This window comes from Globicephala melas, chromosome 1 (genome assembly GCF_963455315.2).
Source record: "Globicephala melas chromosome 1, mGloMel1.2, whole genome shotgun sequence".
Lineage (NCBI taxonomy): Eukaryota > Metazoa > Chordata > Mammalia > Artiodactyla > Delphinidae > Globicephala > Globicephala melas.
In genome coordinates, this window is record NC_083314.1 from 171,171,010 (window position 1) to 171,186,474 (window position 15,465).

General features: G+C 60.0%; 1 protein-coding gene across 2 annotated transcripts in view; it reads left to right on the forward strand.

Moving 5' to 3' along the window:
• HSPG2 (heparan sulfate proteoglycan 2) overlaps positions 1–15,465 on the forward strand; it is a 102,076-nt gene that overhangs the window by 74,751 nt on the left and 11,860 nt on the right. For both annotated transcript variants that reach the window (XM_030875628.3, XM_030875631.3), the window contains 28 exons: positions 117–252; positions 333–487; positions 706–856; positions 1,592–1,779; positions 1,864–2,005; positions 2,434–2,585; positions 2,766–2,901; positions 2,999–3,150; positions 4,292–4,427; positions 4,564–4,715; positions 5,087–5,225; positions 5,317–5,468; positions 6,060–6,195; positions 6,313–6,464; positions 6,665–6,803; positions 7,419–7,570; positions 7,785–7,932; positions 8,968–9,119; positions 9,541–9,682; positions 10,012–10,163; positions 10,550–10,691; positions 10,818–10,958; positions 11,288–11,422; positions 11,675–11,856; positions 12,377–12,572; positions 12,823–13,002; positions 13,312–13,572; positions 14,980–15,184. In XM_030875628.3, coding sequence (XP_030731488.1) covers positions 117–252; positions 333–487; positions 706–856; positions 1,592–1,779; positions 1,864–2,005; positions 2,434–2,585; positions 2,766–2,901; positions 2,999–3,150; positions 4,292–4,427; positions 4,564–4,715; positions 5,087–5,225; positions 5,317–5,468; positions 6,060–6,195; positions 6,313–6,464; positions 6,665–6,803; positions 7,419–7,570; positions 7,785–7,932; positions 8,968–9,119; positions 9,541–9,682; positions 10,012–10,163; positions 10,550–10,691; positions 10,818–10,958; positions 11,288–11,422; positions 11,675–11,856; positions 12,377–12,572; positions 12,823–13,002; positions 13,312–13,572; positions 14,980–15,184 — 4,406 coding nt within the window. The remainder of the gene's footprint in view (positions 1–116; positions 253–332; positions 488–705; positions 857–1,591; positions 1,780–1,863; positions 2,006–2,433; positions 2,586–2,765; positions 2,902–2,998; positions 3,151–4,291; positions 4,428–4,563; positions 4,716–5,086; positions 5,226–5,316; positions 5,469–6,059; positions 6,196–6,312; positions 6,465–6,664; positions 6,804–7,418; positions 7,571–7,784; positions 7,933–8,967; positions 9,120–9,540; positions 9,683–10,011; positions 10,164–10,549; positions 10,692–10,817; positions 10,959–11,287; positions 11,423–11,674; positions 11,857–12,376; positions 12,573–12,822; positions 13,003–13,311; positions 13,573–14,979; positions 15,185–15,465) is intronic.

Below are 15,465 nucleotides of genomic sequence, written 5' to 3' on the forward strand. Positions count from 1 at the left end.
ATATTGGCTCGGAGCTTGCCTCTACTCTTTATGCCCCCTCCTCCTGCCCTCCCTCACTAGCCCTTGCCAGGCTGCCTGGGCCCGTCGGGCGGCTGACCCTTCTCGCCGTGTGGCAGGCCCGGTCTGAGCGCACAGACATCGCCACGCTGCTCATCCCAGCCATCACTGCCGCCGACGCCGGCTTCTACCTCTGCGTGGCCACCAGCCCCGCGGGCACCGCACAGGCCCGGATCCAAGTGGTCGTCCTTCCAGGTGCGGGGCCTTGGGGCTGAAGGAGTGGGAAGGCAAGCCAGGGTCCCCCTGAGGCCTACTCACTCCCTCTCTGCTCCCAGCCTCAGGTGCCAGCATCCCGCCAGTGAGGATTGAGTCCTCATCACCTTCCGTGACTGAAGGGCAGACGCTGGACCTCAACTGCATGGTGACAGGGCTGGCCCACAGCCAGATCACGTGGTACAAGCGAGGGGGCAGCCTGCCTCCCCACGCCCAGGTACGAGGGTCCCTGAGCCCGTGGCAGGGGACCTGGGGGTGGTCCTTCACACAGCCTGGCACTCTGCACTCTGCACGAGCAGGGTCCGCCCTTATTTCCCTCCCTCTTCAGCTTCCCATGTGGGGTGGCTCCGAGCAGAGGCAGGCACTGAGGCACAGAGGGAGTGCTGACCGCGGCCTCTCCCCATCCTCACGTGCCTCTGTCCTTACCCGGCCCAGGTGCATGGCTCCCGGCTGCGGCTGCCCCACGTTTCACCAGCTGATTCTGGAGAATACGTGTGCCGAGTGGAGAATGAGTCAGGCCCCAAGGAGGCCTCCATCATCGTCTCTGTCCTCCACGGCAGCCATTCGGGCCCTAGCTACACCCCAGGTGAGGAGCCAGTGGGGCTGGGTGGGGGCCAAGCCCTCCGACCTCCCCTCTGTTCCCAAGGCTGGTGTCTGTGGTCTCTTCGATGCCATCAGGACAAGAAGAGGCGCTCCAGGCAGGCTGCAAGCCTCCACTCCCTGCAAGGAGAGATGAGGGGACTGAGGGTGGGGACAGGTTGACCTGACTTACCTGGGACCCCATGGGGAGAGTGCTGTTTTCAGAATTCATCAAAAAGCAGCAGAGTCAGGGTTGGACACTGAGTTGGGAGTCAGGCTGACCTGGGTTCAAATGCTGGCTCTGCCCTTTATCAGCCTTGAACTGGTTACTTTACCTCTGGGGCCTCAGTTTCCTCACGTGTGAAATGGGGACAGCAGCACTACCATGTAGTGTGAGTACGTGGCGTGCGCTCTAAAGAAGGGAGCTGTGGCCTTATTGTCTGCATCCTTCGGCCCCGCCTGGGCGCTAAAAGACTCTGGTTCCCTGCAAGCCAGAGCAGCTCATCACAGGTCAAGGAGTCATGCATAGGCAAATGGGCCTTGAACTCCAAGTTGAAGGTCAGAGAGGGAAAGAGGGGTCTGGCTGGCCCTGCTGAGGCAGAAAAGCATGGTCCCAGCCCTAGAAGGCCTCCCATCTGCCCTCCCAAGCTAGGGCCTCGTCAGATCCCAGGGCCCTCTGCTTCAGGGCTGCAGGGCTGGGGCTCAGGAGCCCAGGCCTCTGACCAGCTCCTTTGCGCCCCAGCTCCTGGTGGCGCCCCAGCTCCTGGTGGAGCCCCAGCTCCAGGCAGTAGTCAGCCCATCCGCATCGAGTCGTCCTCCTCTCATGTGGCCGAAGGGCAGACGCTGGATCTGAACTGTGTGGTGCCGGGGCAGGCCCACGCCCAGGTCACATGGTACAAACGTGGAGGCAGCCTCCCCGCCCGGCACCAGGTACAGCAGCCCCCCAGGGCCAGCCCGCTGGAGGGGTTGGACGGAGCCGCTCAGGCCCTCCTGACCCTCCCTGTTTGCACTCAGACCCACGGCTCACTGCTGCGGCTGAACCAGGTGTCCCCAGCAGACTCAGGCGAGTACGTGTGCCGCGTAGTCCTCGGCTCTGGGCCCCTCGAGACCTCCGTCCTAGTCACCATCGAGGCCGCCGGCACTGGCTCCATCCCCGGTGAGTGACTGCCAGTGACAGGGCAAGCTGGGGTGCGGGGTGCTGAGAGCCTTCCCAGGTGCTGAGGCCCTAGTGACTCCCGTTGCTGACGCGGGGAAGGGGGTGGCAGGAAGCCACACTGCGGCAGGAAGCCCACCTTGGGGCTGGCCACAGGGCCGGCCCGGGAGGACTCCACTTCTCTGAGTAATCTGCTGTCTTCCCATCACTGTTCTCTCTGGCCACATCACTCATGTTTTTGCTCCTCCCTCAATCATCCTCATCTCTCCCACTTCCTCGCTCCCTCTGAAAGGCTTGGCTCCCCTCAGGGTTGCTGAGCCGAGGACCTCAAGCCCAGGCCACTGAACCCACAGGCTGAGCTGGCTCCGGGGTGAACAGTTCTTTCCTTCCCTTCTGGGGAGCGTCTGCTACCCTCGCCCCTTTCCCCACAGCCCCAGGATCCGTCCCGCCTGTCAGGATCGAATCCTCATCCCCCACGGTGGCCGAGGGGCAGACCCTGGATCTGAGCTGTGTGGTTCCCGGGCAGGCCCATGCCCCGGTCACGTGGTACAAACGTGGAGGCAGCCTCCCCGCCCGGCACCAGGTACACAGTGGCAGAAAGGCAGGAGGGGGCCAGCCAGGCCAAGCTGTGGACCGTGGGTCGGCGGGGGCAGCCTCTGAGCTGAGGGGCTGTCACTTCCCAGCTCAGAGGAACAGGGTGGGGGTACCCACCTGCTGAGCTCTGAGAAGCCCCCCTCTCACACCCCTGCCCATGGCTGTCCAGGTCCGCGGCTCCCGCCTGTACATCTTCCAGGCCTCACCAGCTGACGCAGGCGAGTATGTTTGCCGGGCCAGCAGTGGTGTGGAGGCCTCCATCACAGTCACGGTAACCAGGACCCAGGGAGCCAACTTCGCCTACCGTGAGTGGGACTTGCAGGCTGCGCTTGGACAGAGAAAGGGGTAAGGCGGGGGAAGCTGCAGAGAACTGGACTGACCAGTGACCGTCTTCTCCCCCAGCTCCTGGTGGCACCCAGTCCATCCGCATTGAACCCTCCTCCTCTCATGTGGCCGAAGGGCAGACCCTGGATCTGAACTGCGTGGTGCCCAGGCAGGCCCACGCCCAGGTCACATGGCACAAGCGCGGGGGCAGCCTTCCCGCCCGGCACCAGGTACAGGACCGGAGGATGGACAGGCCAAGAAGGGAACAAGAGGGAGGCCACTGGGGAGTGGAGGTCAAGGGTAGGGTGGGTTGGAGGCTCCTCTGAGACGGGGAGGCCTAGGACCCCATTGCACAGGTGTGCGGGGCAATGGTCCCAGCCTCTAGGACCAGCCAGCCTAGGTGTGACTGCTGCTTCCACCACTTCCTCACTTGTGACCTTCAGCAAATTTCTTAATCTCCCTGTACCATACTTTCAGCATCTGTAAAATGGTAATAATAGTACCTCCCTTACAGAATTATCTTAAGGATGAAATGAATTAATTTATATGCAAAGTGCTCAGAGCTCTGGCTCATAGAAAGTGCTATGAGCCGTTACTACTGTCATATCATTAGCTATTTTTTAAAATATTTATTTATTTATTTATTCATTTGGCTGCGCTGGGTCTTAGTTGCGGTGTGCAGGATCTTTAGTTGCGGCATGCGGGATCTTAGTTGTGGCATGCAGGATCTAGTTCCCTGACCAGGGATCAAACCCGGGCTCCCTGCATTGGGAGCACAGAGTCTTAACCACTGGACCACCAGGGAAGTCCCATCGTTAGCTGTTATTATTGATATATTTTATAGAATTTAGGATGCCACTGATTGCAGGATGCACCATGATTTTATGTGCCTCTAAGGAGAAACAAAAAAACTGCCATTTGTAATTGTAATTCACTGTGAGATGCATCTTGATTTCAGAGACTTTAAAAAGTATGTCTAGGGAATTCCCTGGCAGTCCAGTGGTTAGGACTCCATGCTTTCACTGCCAAGGGCCCGGGTTCGGTCCCTGGTTGGGTAGCTGGGATCCCGCAGGCCAGTGTGGCCAAAATAATAATAATAAAAAATAAAATAAAAATAATATGCAGGTTATCTTCTCCATCCTTTTTTTTTTTTTAAGTGTGTAAGAATGGATGGAGTGTGGTATTAGTGTTTGCCCAGTTCCCCATGGCTCCTCTGGGCCACCCCTCACTCCTGGGACAAGACACCCGCTTCACCCCTGAGCAAGACAGAACTAAGAGCCAGTTCTCAGGCTCAGAGTGAGGCAGGGCTGCAGGTTATAGGTGCAGGGGTCCTAAGAGGGCCCCTTCTGACCTCACCTTCATTCTGGCCAGACCCATGGCTCACTGCTGAGACTCCACCAGGTGTCCCCAGCCGACTCAGGCGAGTATGTGTGCCGCGTGGTAGGTGGCTCAGTGCCCCTGGAAGCCTCCGTCCTGGTCACCATTGAGTCTGCAGACTCTGTGCCTGGTGAGTGGTGCTGGGGGGAGGCTTCCCACTCCAGCAGTGGCAGGACCCCAGAGACCAGCAGTCCCTACCTTCACTCACACCCTCCCCTCCCCCTCTCCTCCCAGCTGGGGATTGACCCTCTGCCCTCTGTCCCCAGCGCTGGGGGTCACCCCTCCAGTCCGGATCGAGTCATCCTCCTCACACGTGGCTGAAGGGCAGACCTTGGATCTGAACTGCCTGGTTTCTGGGCAGGCCCACGCCCAGGTCACATGGCACAAGCGCGGGAGCAGCCTCCCTGCCCGGCACCAGGTAGGAGGTGGGGTGCTAAGGGGGGCCTGAAGGACCCTCGAGACTGCGGAGTAAGGAGCTTTGAGTTTGGACACTGCTTTGCCCCTTGCCTGGCCAGTCCTTTGACTTCCCTGATCCTCAGTGTCCTCATCTGCCAGATGGGCTCACACTGTCCACCTCACCTGCCCCATAGGTGGCAAGTGCCGGTCCCCCACTTCTTCCCACTGGACCCAATCCCAACCCTCGGGCAAGGGAATTGAAGGGTCGTGAATGGTGGTTCTCCCTGGAAGAGCTTCTGCCCCAGCCCTAAAGCTCCATCTGGCCGGGTCTAGCTGGGATGGGTACCAGGGAAGGGGGTGGGAGCCTGGCTGTGAACCTGCCTACCCTCCCAGGTACATGGCTCGAGGCTGCGGCTGCCCCAGGTGACTCCAGCTGACTCCGGGGAGTACGTGTGCCGCGTGGTCAGCAGCTCGGGCACCCAGGAAGCCTCCGTCCTCGTCACCATCCAGCAGCGCCTCGGCCCCTCCCGCTGTGAGTGTCTCAGGGGTCATAACAAATGGGCTGGGAGGGCCCCTCCACCGTCAGTGGCTCCCACACCCTGCCTTCCATCTCACCCTCCCAGCCCAGAGTGTGGTGTACCCCGTCCGCATTGAGTCATCCTCAGCCTCCCTGGCCAACGGACATACGCTGGACCTCAACTGCCTGGTGGCCAGTCAAGCCCCCCACACCATCACCTGGTATAAGCGTGGAGGCAGCCTACCCAGCCGGCACCAGGTATGGAACCAGCAGGCAGGGAGGGCAAAAACTGGGGTCACCGGCCCTGACGGGAATCAGGAAGAGCTGTCAACAGCCCGTCTGTGCTCATTCAGTCATTCAACAAACATTGAGTGTTCTTGCTGGACAGGCCCTGGACCAGTGCTGAGGATATGGAGATAAGTCCCACTGACCTCAGCTGGATCCTGTACTTCACTCACTCACTACATTTCCCTGAGAACCTGCTCCAGGCCAAGTCCTGGTCCTGGCACTAAGGATTCAAATGGAATGAGACCAGTGCCTGCCCTCAGGGAGCTCACAGGCTAAAGGGCTAGGCAGAGATGCCATGTGACAGCGCTGTAATAGGCGTCACCGGGGAGGGCCTCAATGGGCTTTCTGCAGGGATGACGGGTGAGAATAGTCCAAAGGCTGGAGACACTGTCCACCCAGCCCAGAGCCTCGGGAAGGCCACCAACGGAGTTCTGAAGGAGGCCAGGGTGGAGGCTACCCCAGACAAGGCAGTGAGGCTCCCGGAGTCCGGAGGAAGCAACAGCGGCAGCACCTGAGACATGGAGGTGCTGCCCGCACCCCCTGACACCTGCTCCCCCTCAGATCGTGGGCTCCCGGCTGCGGATCCCCCAGGTGACGCCCGCGGACTCGGGCGAGTACGTGTGTCATGTCAGCAACGGTGCCGGCTCCCAGGAGACCTCGCTCATCGTCACCATCCAGGGCAGCGGCTCCTCCCACAGTGAGAACTCCTAGGGCAGGGGGTCTAGGCAAGCGGGTGCGGGGGAGGCAGCGAGGTGCCTGGCACCGTCACTCTCGTCTGACTCCGGCCATGTGGTGCATTCCTCTCTGTCCCCAGTGCCCAGTGTCTCCCCACCAATCAGGATCGAGTCCTCATCCCCCACGGTGGTTGAAGGGCAGACCTTGGATCTGAACTGCGTGGTCACCGGGCAGCCCCAGGCCACCATCACGTGGTACAAGCGTGGGGGCAGCCTTCCCACTCGACACCAGGTACAGAGTAGAGCCTGGCAGTGGGGTGGGCAGTTCAGGGACAGCCCCCCATGGGCAAAGAACCCGAAACATTAGCTGGCAGTCCTCCCTCCTGCCCTGGGTGGACAGAGGGTAGCCTCAGCCGGTCTGATGGAGGAGGCCTGAGCCAGCCGGTGACCCCTCAACCCCTTGACTCCCTTCTTCCTTATCCGCACCCCTAGGCTCACGGCTCCCGTCTGCGGCTGCACCAGATGTCCGTGGCGGATTCAGGCGAGTATGTGTGCCGGGCTAACAACAACATCGACGCCCAGGAGGCCTCCATCGTGGTCTCAGTCTCCCCCAGCACCGGCAGCCCCTCTGGTGAGTCCGATGAAGACCCAGGAAGGGCCTGGGAGACGCAGGTACCAGTGTTTCCCAGGGAGCAAAGGCCCTGTAATCAGAGCCCTCAGACGAGGGTGGTGGTGCAGGAGGAGGGCTCAGCAGAAGGGTGCCAGGGTTCACATCCTGCCTGCACCGCTAGGGACCTTGAGGGGGTGACTCTCCCCTCTCAGCTTCCGTACCCTCATCAGTGAAGTGGGGATGTCGATCATTCCATCCTCAGAGAGCTGTCCGATACGGTGGCCACTAGCCATGCATGGTCATTAAAATTAGTTAAAATCCTAAATTCACATCCTCACACTTCAAAAACAAAGTGCTCAGTAACCGCACATGGCTGGTTGCCACTGCATTGAACAGTGCGGATGATAGAACATTTCCATCACCGCAGAAAGTATGTGAATTTTGTGAGGACTAAGTGAGTTAATGCAGGCAAAGTACTGAGAACAGTGCCTGGCATACTGTAAGTGCTTAATAAGTGTTAGCTATTCTTACTACCTTGGGAGGGTGGAGGCTTCTCCAGTTGAGGCTCCCACCAACCCAGGTGTTCCCAAATCTGACCATGACCAAAGCCCCGACTTGCTCTTTCTGTGCGCCCAGTCCCCGGCGGGGCCACGCCCATCAGAATCGAGTCGTCATCTTCACACGTGGCCGAAGGGCAGACCCTGGATCTGAACTGCGTGGTCCCTGGACAGGCGCATGCCCAGATCACATGGTACAAGCGTGGGGGCAACCTCCCCACTCACCACCAGGTATGGGAGTTGGGGGCAGGACATAGTGGGAGGGCTGCTGGATGTGCGGGCCCTGACTAGGGGCCTGTCCCCCAAGCTCTGCCCGGGAAGGAGGGCCTGGGATCCCCTGTGGGGTGCAGTGCCTGCCTGCGTCAGAGGTGGGACCCTGGCCCCAGCCTTCAAGGATTCCAAGTGCCATCTCCTTCTGCTCCTCTCCCGTCCTGTCCCTGCTCAGGCCCACGGCTCACGGCTGCGGCTGCACCAGGTATCCCCGGCTGACTCGGGTGAGTACGTGTGCCGCGTGGTGAGCAGCTCTGGCCCCCTGGAGACCTCAGTCCTGGTCACCATCGAGGCTTCTGGCTCTGGCGCTGTTCTCGTCCCTGGTGAGGATCCCTACAGTGGGGCTGGGACGCAGGAGGAGGGAAGAAAGGAGGGCTCGAGAGCCAGGTCAAGTGGGCTTCATCCCTAGGGCCCAAGAGCACGGGCTGTGGAGTCCGGCTCGTGTGGGCGTGAGTCCCGGCTCCTCTGTCCACACTCTGAAATGTTACACGAGGGATTCCTCTCGGTGTGTCACTTTCCTCATCTGTGAAGTGGGGCTAGTAGAGCTCTTGCAGCAATTACACGAGTTCCTTAAAGGCTGGAATTGCACCTCTGGGATCTGAGAGGGTGATTTTAGGTGGTGCCCTGATTAAATATTTTTTTATATTAATAGTGATAATGTTAGGGAAAAAACATCAACACGTCAAACCTGTCATGATTGCATGGAAATCATTGCCTATGATGGGGCTGTGCGTTTAAGGGTTTTCTTAAGTGAATCAATTGAAAGTGTAAAGGAGTTAATAGCACAGGGAGCACGTGGCCGTAGCAGACATCATGATAATAGTACCTGAATCGCTAAGTCATGAACGTGATATGCACTTACCAGGTGCTGGGCCCTGGTATTTTTACACATATTAACTCATTTCACCGTCACAATAACCCTTTGAAGTAGATATGATTGTTCTGTTTTACAGTTGGGGAAACTGAGGCATGGAGAGGTGAAGTAGCTTTCCCAGGGTCACACAACTAATAAATGGCAGGGTTGGGTTTTGAACCCAGGCAGTCTGGCCCCAGAGTCTGGGTTCTTAGCCCCGTACTACTCAAGTCTGGGAAACGTTAGTGATCTGTGTGGAGCTGCCTGGCCCTGAGCCCTGGCCGCCAGTGGTGCCGGGAGCACAGAGGATGGTGGGACCATTGTCTGGGGCTGGGCTGGGAGAATGAGGCGCCAGGCTAGCCCAGCTGCTCCAGGCTTCAGGGGAATGGGAAGGGGGGTATCAAGGCCGTCTGCCTGTGGCCTCTGGCCTGACCATCTGGGCACCCAGGGGCAGGGGCTGAGGACACAGGGAGTCCCAGCTCACTGACTTCTTCCTGTGCCCCAGCCCCGGGCGGAGCCCCGCCCATCCTCATCGAGACGTCCTCCTCCCACGTGGCCGAAGGGCAGACCCTGGATCTGAAATGCGTGGTGCCTGGCCAGGCCCACGCCCAGGTCACATGGCACAGGCGCGGGGGCAGCCTTCCCGCCCGGCACCAGGTATGGAGGCTGGAGAAAGCAGGATGTGGGCATTCCCACCCCACCCCGTCCCCTGCCCGGGAGGGAAGGTGGCCCCAACGTCCGGGGCTTCAGGAAAGTGGCAACAGGAGATCACTGGGACTCAGGAGTTCAAGAACAGGCTGGGCATGGTAGGGCCGTCACTGGCTGCCCAGTACCTTGGTGCAAATTAGAAAAGGACACCTCTTACTCAAGACACTGGGCTTTCTCCTGCCAGGAAAAGCATAATAGTAAACATACCCCACAACGTCCAGTGTCAAAGGGGGTAACCTTTGGCAGGAGGCAGCGCCCACAATGGTGCATGACAGTCCTGGGGTACAGGTATGAGAGGGCTGGGGCATCTGACGGCCTTGGCCACCAGCCCCCCGGCTCACTCTCCCCACTCTCGCCCCACCCTGGCCAGGTCCACGGCCCCCTGCTGAGGCTGAACCAGGTGTCCCCTGCCGACTCTGGCGAATACTCCTGTCGAGTGGCCAGCAGCTCAGGCACTCTGGAGGCTTCTGTCCTGGTCACAATCGAGGCCTCCAGCCCAGGCCCCATTCCTGGTGAGTGACGGGAGCGGCGGGCGGTTCTGGGCACAGGCTTGGGGGCCCCTGCCTGGCCTTGCTCCCCCTGCTATCCAGCAGGGCTCTAGCCCTCGGCTCCAAGAAGGTCCTCCAGCCCCTCCCCCAACCACTGGGAACCAAGGTCTCACCAGGGCATCTCAGCCCCCAGGGGACAGAGACCCTTCTTAGGTCAATGGTGCTCAGCCAGCTCAGTCCCTCTCAAGCCACTGCACCTCCAGGAGGGCCAGCTGGCACTCGGTGCCACCGCCTCGGGTCTCTGCCTGCACCCCCGGGGCCGCCCCTTTCTCACCCACCCATTGTGCCCACAGCCCCAGGACTGGCCCAGCCCATCTACATCGAGGCCTCCTCCTCCCATGTGGCCGAAGGACAAACCCTGGACCTGAACTGCGTGGTACCCGGGCAGGCACATGCCCAGGTCACGTGGTATAAGCGTGGGGGCAGCCTCCCCGCCCGGCACCAGGTACAGGGGCCAGGGGTGGGGAGAATTCAGGGCAGGCAAGTTTTGACCTGCAGTTGCCGTCTGCATCCCAAACCTTCTTCACACAAACCCTGGCATGCTTGGGGACCCCAGGGGATAAAATACTTGGCGGGGAGGAGTTCAGCAGCCTGGGAATTGAGAGACCTGGGTTCTTCTCCTGGCTTTGCTGCTGAATCATTTCCTGCAGCAGTTACCTCTGAAAAGGGGATGGAGTGGACTTGTAGGATTCTGTGAATGAAGCTTCCTCATCTCCACCAGCTGGAGCCCTGAGCTCCTGAGAACTCTTGGGCACTGGCACAGCCGGGCTCGGGGACTTGCCCTGTCCCGAGTGCTCTGGCACGATGGCCACCCTCTCCTCACTCCGACAGACCCACGGCTCCCGGCTGCGGCTCCACCACGTCTCCCAGGCCGACTCCGGAGAATACGTGTGCCGTGTGGTTGGCAGCTCGGGCCCTGAGCACGAGGCCTCCTTCACGGTCACTGTCCCGCCCAGTGCAGGGTCCTCCTACCGTGAGTGAGGGAGACGCCACGGGCAGGGGGAGGCGGGGAGACACTGGGGCCGAGGAGTGGGGAGGGGAGGCGGGGGAGCCCACCCAGCCCGGCTGAGCGCAGCCCTCTGCCTCCGTCCTCCCCCAGGCCTTAGGAGCCCTGTCATCTCTATCGACCCGCCCAGCAGCACCGTGCGGCAGGGCCAAGACGCCAGCTTCAAGTGCCTCATCCATGATGGGGCAGCCCCCATCAGCCTTGAGTGGAAGACTCGGAACCAGGAGCTGGAGGGTGAGCCGGGGGGGTGGGGGGCTGGAGGCGGGTGTGAATGCGCGAGGCTCACCACTGGCGGCTGGGCGGAGCCGACCATGGCACCAAACTTTCTGTGTGACCCCGGGTAAAGCCCTTCCCCTCTGGGGACTTGGTGTCCCTGTCTGGATGGTGAGAGGGCTGGACCCAGGAGTCTCCAAGGACTTGTTTATCAACCATCTGTGACCCTGTGAGCTGGATACACCCAGACTGGAGGGGTCGGGGCCATGGGGCACTGGTGTGCCTACTGGCAGCGCCAAGGCAGGAGGACACCCTCACTGACCACACCCTCCTTGATGCCAACCCCGCAGACAATGTCCACATCAGCCCCAACGGCTCCATCATCACCATCGTGGGCACCCGGCCCAGCAACCACGGTGCCTACCGCTGCGTGGCCTCCAATGCCTATGGTGTGGCCCAGAGTGTCGTGAACCTCAGCGTGCACGGTGAGGGCCTTCAACCCCATGGGCTCTGACTTCGTGTTTCCAGCTCTGATTCCGAGCTCAGAACCTCCAGGCTTAAATCCATCCTCTGCCACTGCCTCCCTCTTGGGCATTCTCCCTCTCTGAGCCTCGGTCTCTACATAGGTGCAGTGGGGAGACTAGTGCCCACTGGCAGTTACTGGTAAGGGGGCTGTGACAGTGCACATGACCAGCAGAGCCCTGCATGTGTATCAGTGGTGTCATTCCTCTGTGCAGGGCCCCCTACAGTCTCTGTGCTCCCCGAGAGCCCCGTGCGGGTGAAAGCGGGAAAGGCCATCACCCTGGAGTGTGTCAGTGCTGGGGAGCCCCGCCCTTCTGCTCACTGGACCCGGATCGGTGCCCCCACCAACTTGGAGCAGCGGGCACCTGGGCTCGTGGACAGCCACACCGTGCTGCAGGTGATGTCAGGGGGGTCTCATCTCTGGATCTGAGGCCCAGTCACTGCCCGTTATCGAGCAGTTACCTGGAGGAGAGAGTGGTGGATGGACAGATGGGTGATGAATTGGTGAAGAAAGGGAGGGATGGGATAGGTGGATGATGGCTAGATTGGAAGACGGTCAGGAAGAAAGAAGGAAGGTGGAAGGAGGAATGGGTAGAAGTATGGGTGGTTGGGTGGGTAGGTGGATGGATGGGTGGATGGGTGGGTAGATGGATGGATGGATGGATGGATGGATGGATGGATGGGTGGATGGATGGGTGGATGGATGGATGATGGATGGATGGACGGGTAGATGGGGGGGTGGATGTGTGGATGGATAGACTAATGGGATATCTTGAGTGTGAGCCCTCAAGCAGCCAGTCAAATAGGAAAGCTAAAAACAAAGGGATGGGTAGAAGAAAGAGGTGAAACCAAGCCAGAGGGCTGATGCCAAGGTCCCCCCTCAGTGGCCTGATGACCAACTTCCTTGCTTCTTCCAGATTTCGTCAGCTAAACCATCAGATGCAGGCATCTACGTCTGCCTAGCTCAGAATGCACTGGGCACAGCGCAGAAGCGAGTGGAAGTAATTGTAGACACGGGCACTGTGGCCCCAGGGGCCCCCCAGGTCCAGGTAGAAGAAGCCGAGCTGACTGTGGAAGCTGGACACACGGCCACCCTGCGCTGCTCAGCCACAGGTGTGGACGGGGGCTGGCACACAGGACAGGCAGAGCAGCGGGCCCTGGGGCCTGAATTTAGACACAAGAGACCTGAAGAGGATGTCATGCTCAGGAAGGGGGCTTTGCTGCAGGCAATCTCCCAGTGATGGCTGAGGTGCCCACTTTGTGCCCCCCATGAAGGAGCAAGCTGACCCAGGTCCCTTCCTGGCCATCCCACCCCCAGCCAGTCCTGGGGCAGCCCACCAACCTCTGCCGCTCCACTCCACAGGCAGCCCCACGCCCACCATCCACTGGTCCAAACTGCGCTCCCCGCTGCCGTGGCAGCACCAGCTGGAAGGTGACACGCTAATCATCCCACGGGTAGCCCAGCAGGACTCGGGCCAGTACATCTGCAACGCCACTAGCCCTGCCGGGCATGCTGAGGCCACCATCGCCCTGCATGTAGAGAGTAAGGCCCTCGTCCACCCTCCTCGCGCTACCCTCTCCGCACTGCATGGAGGTCTGAGCCCCCCAACCAGGCCACACCCTGGACAGAACTCCAGGAAACCTACCTGGAGGGTCACATGCACCTCAGGCCCTGGAGCCTGCCCTAACCTAAAACCCACGTCCCCTCCTGGGACCTTGGCTTCCCTCATCCCCAGTCCTCTGGGCTCCCCGTTCAGCTCCCTAGTCCTTTGGCAAGTCGCCAGGGCCCAGCACCTGCTGCCATCCTGACCTCTGCTCTCCGCCGCCCTGACCTCTGTGTCTCCAACCCCAGGCCCGCCGTATGCCACCACAGTCCCGGAGCACGCGTCGGTGCAGGCAGGGGAGACGGTGCAGCTCCAGTGCCTGGCTCATGGGACGCCCCCACTCACCTTCCAGTGGAGCCGTGTGGGCGGCAGCCTCCCTGGGAGGGCGACCACCAGGAATGAGATGCTGCTCCTTGAGCCTGCGGCCCCCGCGGACTCAGGCCGCTACCGCTGCCGGGTCACCAACAAGGTGGGCTCAGCTGAGGCCTTCGCCCAGGTGCTGGTCCGAGGTGAGCAGCCCCAGCTCAGACTGGGTAGAATGGGGTCAGCTTTCCTCCAGGCGCTTGTCCGAGCCTTTCACTTACCCCTCAGCTGGTGCCGGGGGACCCCCACCTGGGGCATGAAGACCCCCCTCCACTACCCTAGCTGGAACGCCTTCTTTTCCCCCGGAAGACCCCGGTCACTGTGTTCTCAGCAACTAGCTCTCACTGCTGCATCCCTCCCTTGGCATTGACCTCATACTGCCAGAGGCTATGTTTACATGAGTACCCCAGCCTGCCTCGCCTGCCAGACAGAGGATGAGGGCAGGGCCTGGACCCAGTCATCTCAGCAGCCCCGGGCTTGTCCACCACAGCACCCAGAATGGGCTGCATAAATGCTGGACGGTGACAACAATGAATGTGTGATAGGGCAGCACCCACCCCCGGATGCCCAGGGTTTCAGTGGATCTCCAGAGAATCCCACATCTCCGTGGTCTTCTCAAGAGCCTGGACTGAAGTGAGCCCAGGTCCTGGGTTCAGTGCACAGCCCGATCACTTGATAGTTGTGTGAACCTGGCCAAGTGAGCGAACCTCAAGCCTCACTGTCTTCATCCTGCAAAGTAGAGAGGACAATGCCAGCACATAGGCTGACTTAGAAACGGACACATATGTAGAGCCCGTGGCACCTAGTAGGCACTTGGTAAATGGTGATAGTATGCATTTGACCCACCCTCCCATATGTCCCCTGCACCCGGACATTAGGTGCCTTCACCTGGGATCCTCCTATTTTAAATTTATTTATTTATTTATTTTTGGCTGCGTTGGGTCTTCATTGCTGCACACAGGCTTTCTCTAGTTGCGGCGAGTCGGGGCTACTCTTCATTACGGTGCACGGACTTCTCTTTGCGGCGGCCTCTCTTGTTACAGAGCACGGGCTCTAGGCGCGTGGGCTTCAGTAGTTGTGGCGCACGGGCTTAGTTGCTCCGCAGCATGTGGGATCTTCCAGGACCAGGGCCTGAACCCGTGTCCCCTGCTTTGGCAGGCGGATTCTTAACCACTGCACCACCAGGGAAGCCCCTCTCCTATTTTAGACTAGAGCCAGAATAGTCTTTGCTCTCCTTCCTTCAGGTGTCTGAATCTTTCCAAGGCCGACCCCTCCCGCTCTCGCCTTGGGCTGCCCTCCCCTCCCAAAGGCCAGGAGCTTCTGGAAGCACAGCCCAGCGCTCCACAGGCTCTTATTTGTGTTGATTGAATGACTGCACGAGTGAGCAGATGAATGAATCTGCCAATGAAAGGTCTTTTTTCCCTGGTCAGAGAGGCAAACAGGGGAACGTCCCCTGAATGTTAGGATGGGGGTCTCCTGGGTCCTGGAGGGGCATCGGGGATATCACACACATACACACACGCACACGCACAACCTCTTACCTGTCCCCGCAGGCCCCTCCGGCTCTCTCCCCGCCACCCCCATCCCAGCAGGATCCGCGCCCACCGTTCAGGTCACGCCTCAGCTGGAGACCAAGAGCATAGGGGCCAGCGTCGAGTTCCACTGTGTCGTGCCCAGCGACCTGGGCACTCAACTCCGCTGGATCAAAGAAGGGGGTCAGCTGCCTCCCGGCCACAGCATACATGATGGGGTGCTCCGGTGAGTGGGGGCAGGGGCAGGACTGAACTTGGGCATCCCAGCCCAAGGCACCCAGTGGGGCTGTTAGAATACCTATCCTACTGGGCTTAGCATAAAACAATGGCCTTGGGCAAGTCACTTCACCTCCCTGAGCCTCAGTGTTCTCAGCTGTACAGTGGGTTATATGAGACCAGAATGAGATAACCTAGAGCACTTAACACAGGGCTTAGCATGTGGAAGGCCTTCAGTAATCAGTGGCCCATGTTTGTATTATTGTTAAAGGGAAGAGAACAAGCTCTGAG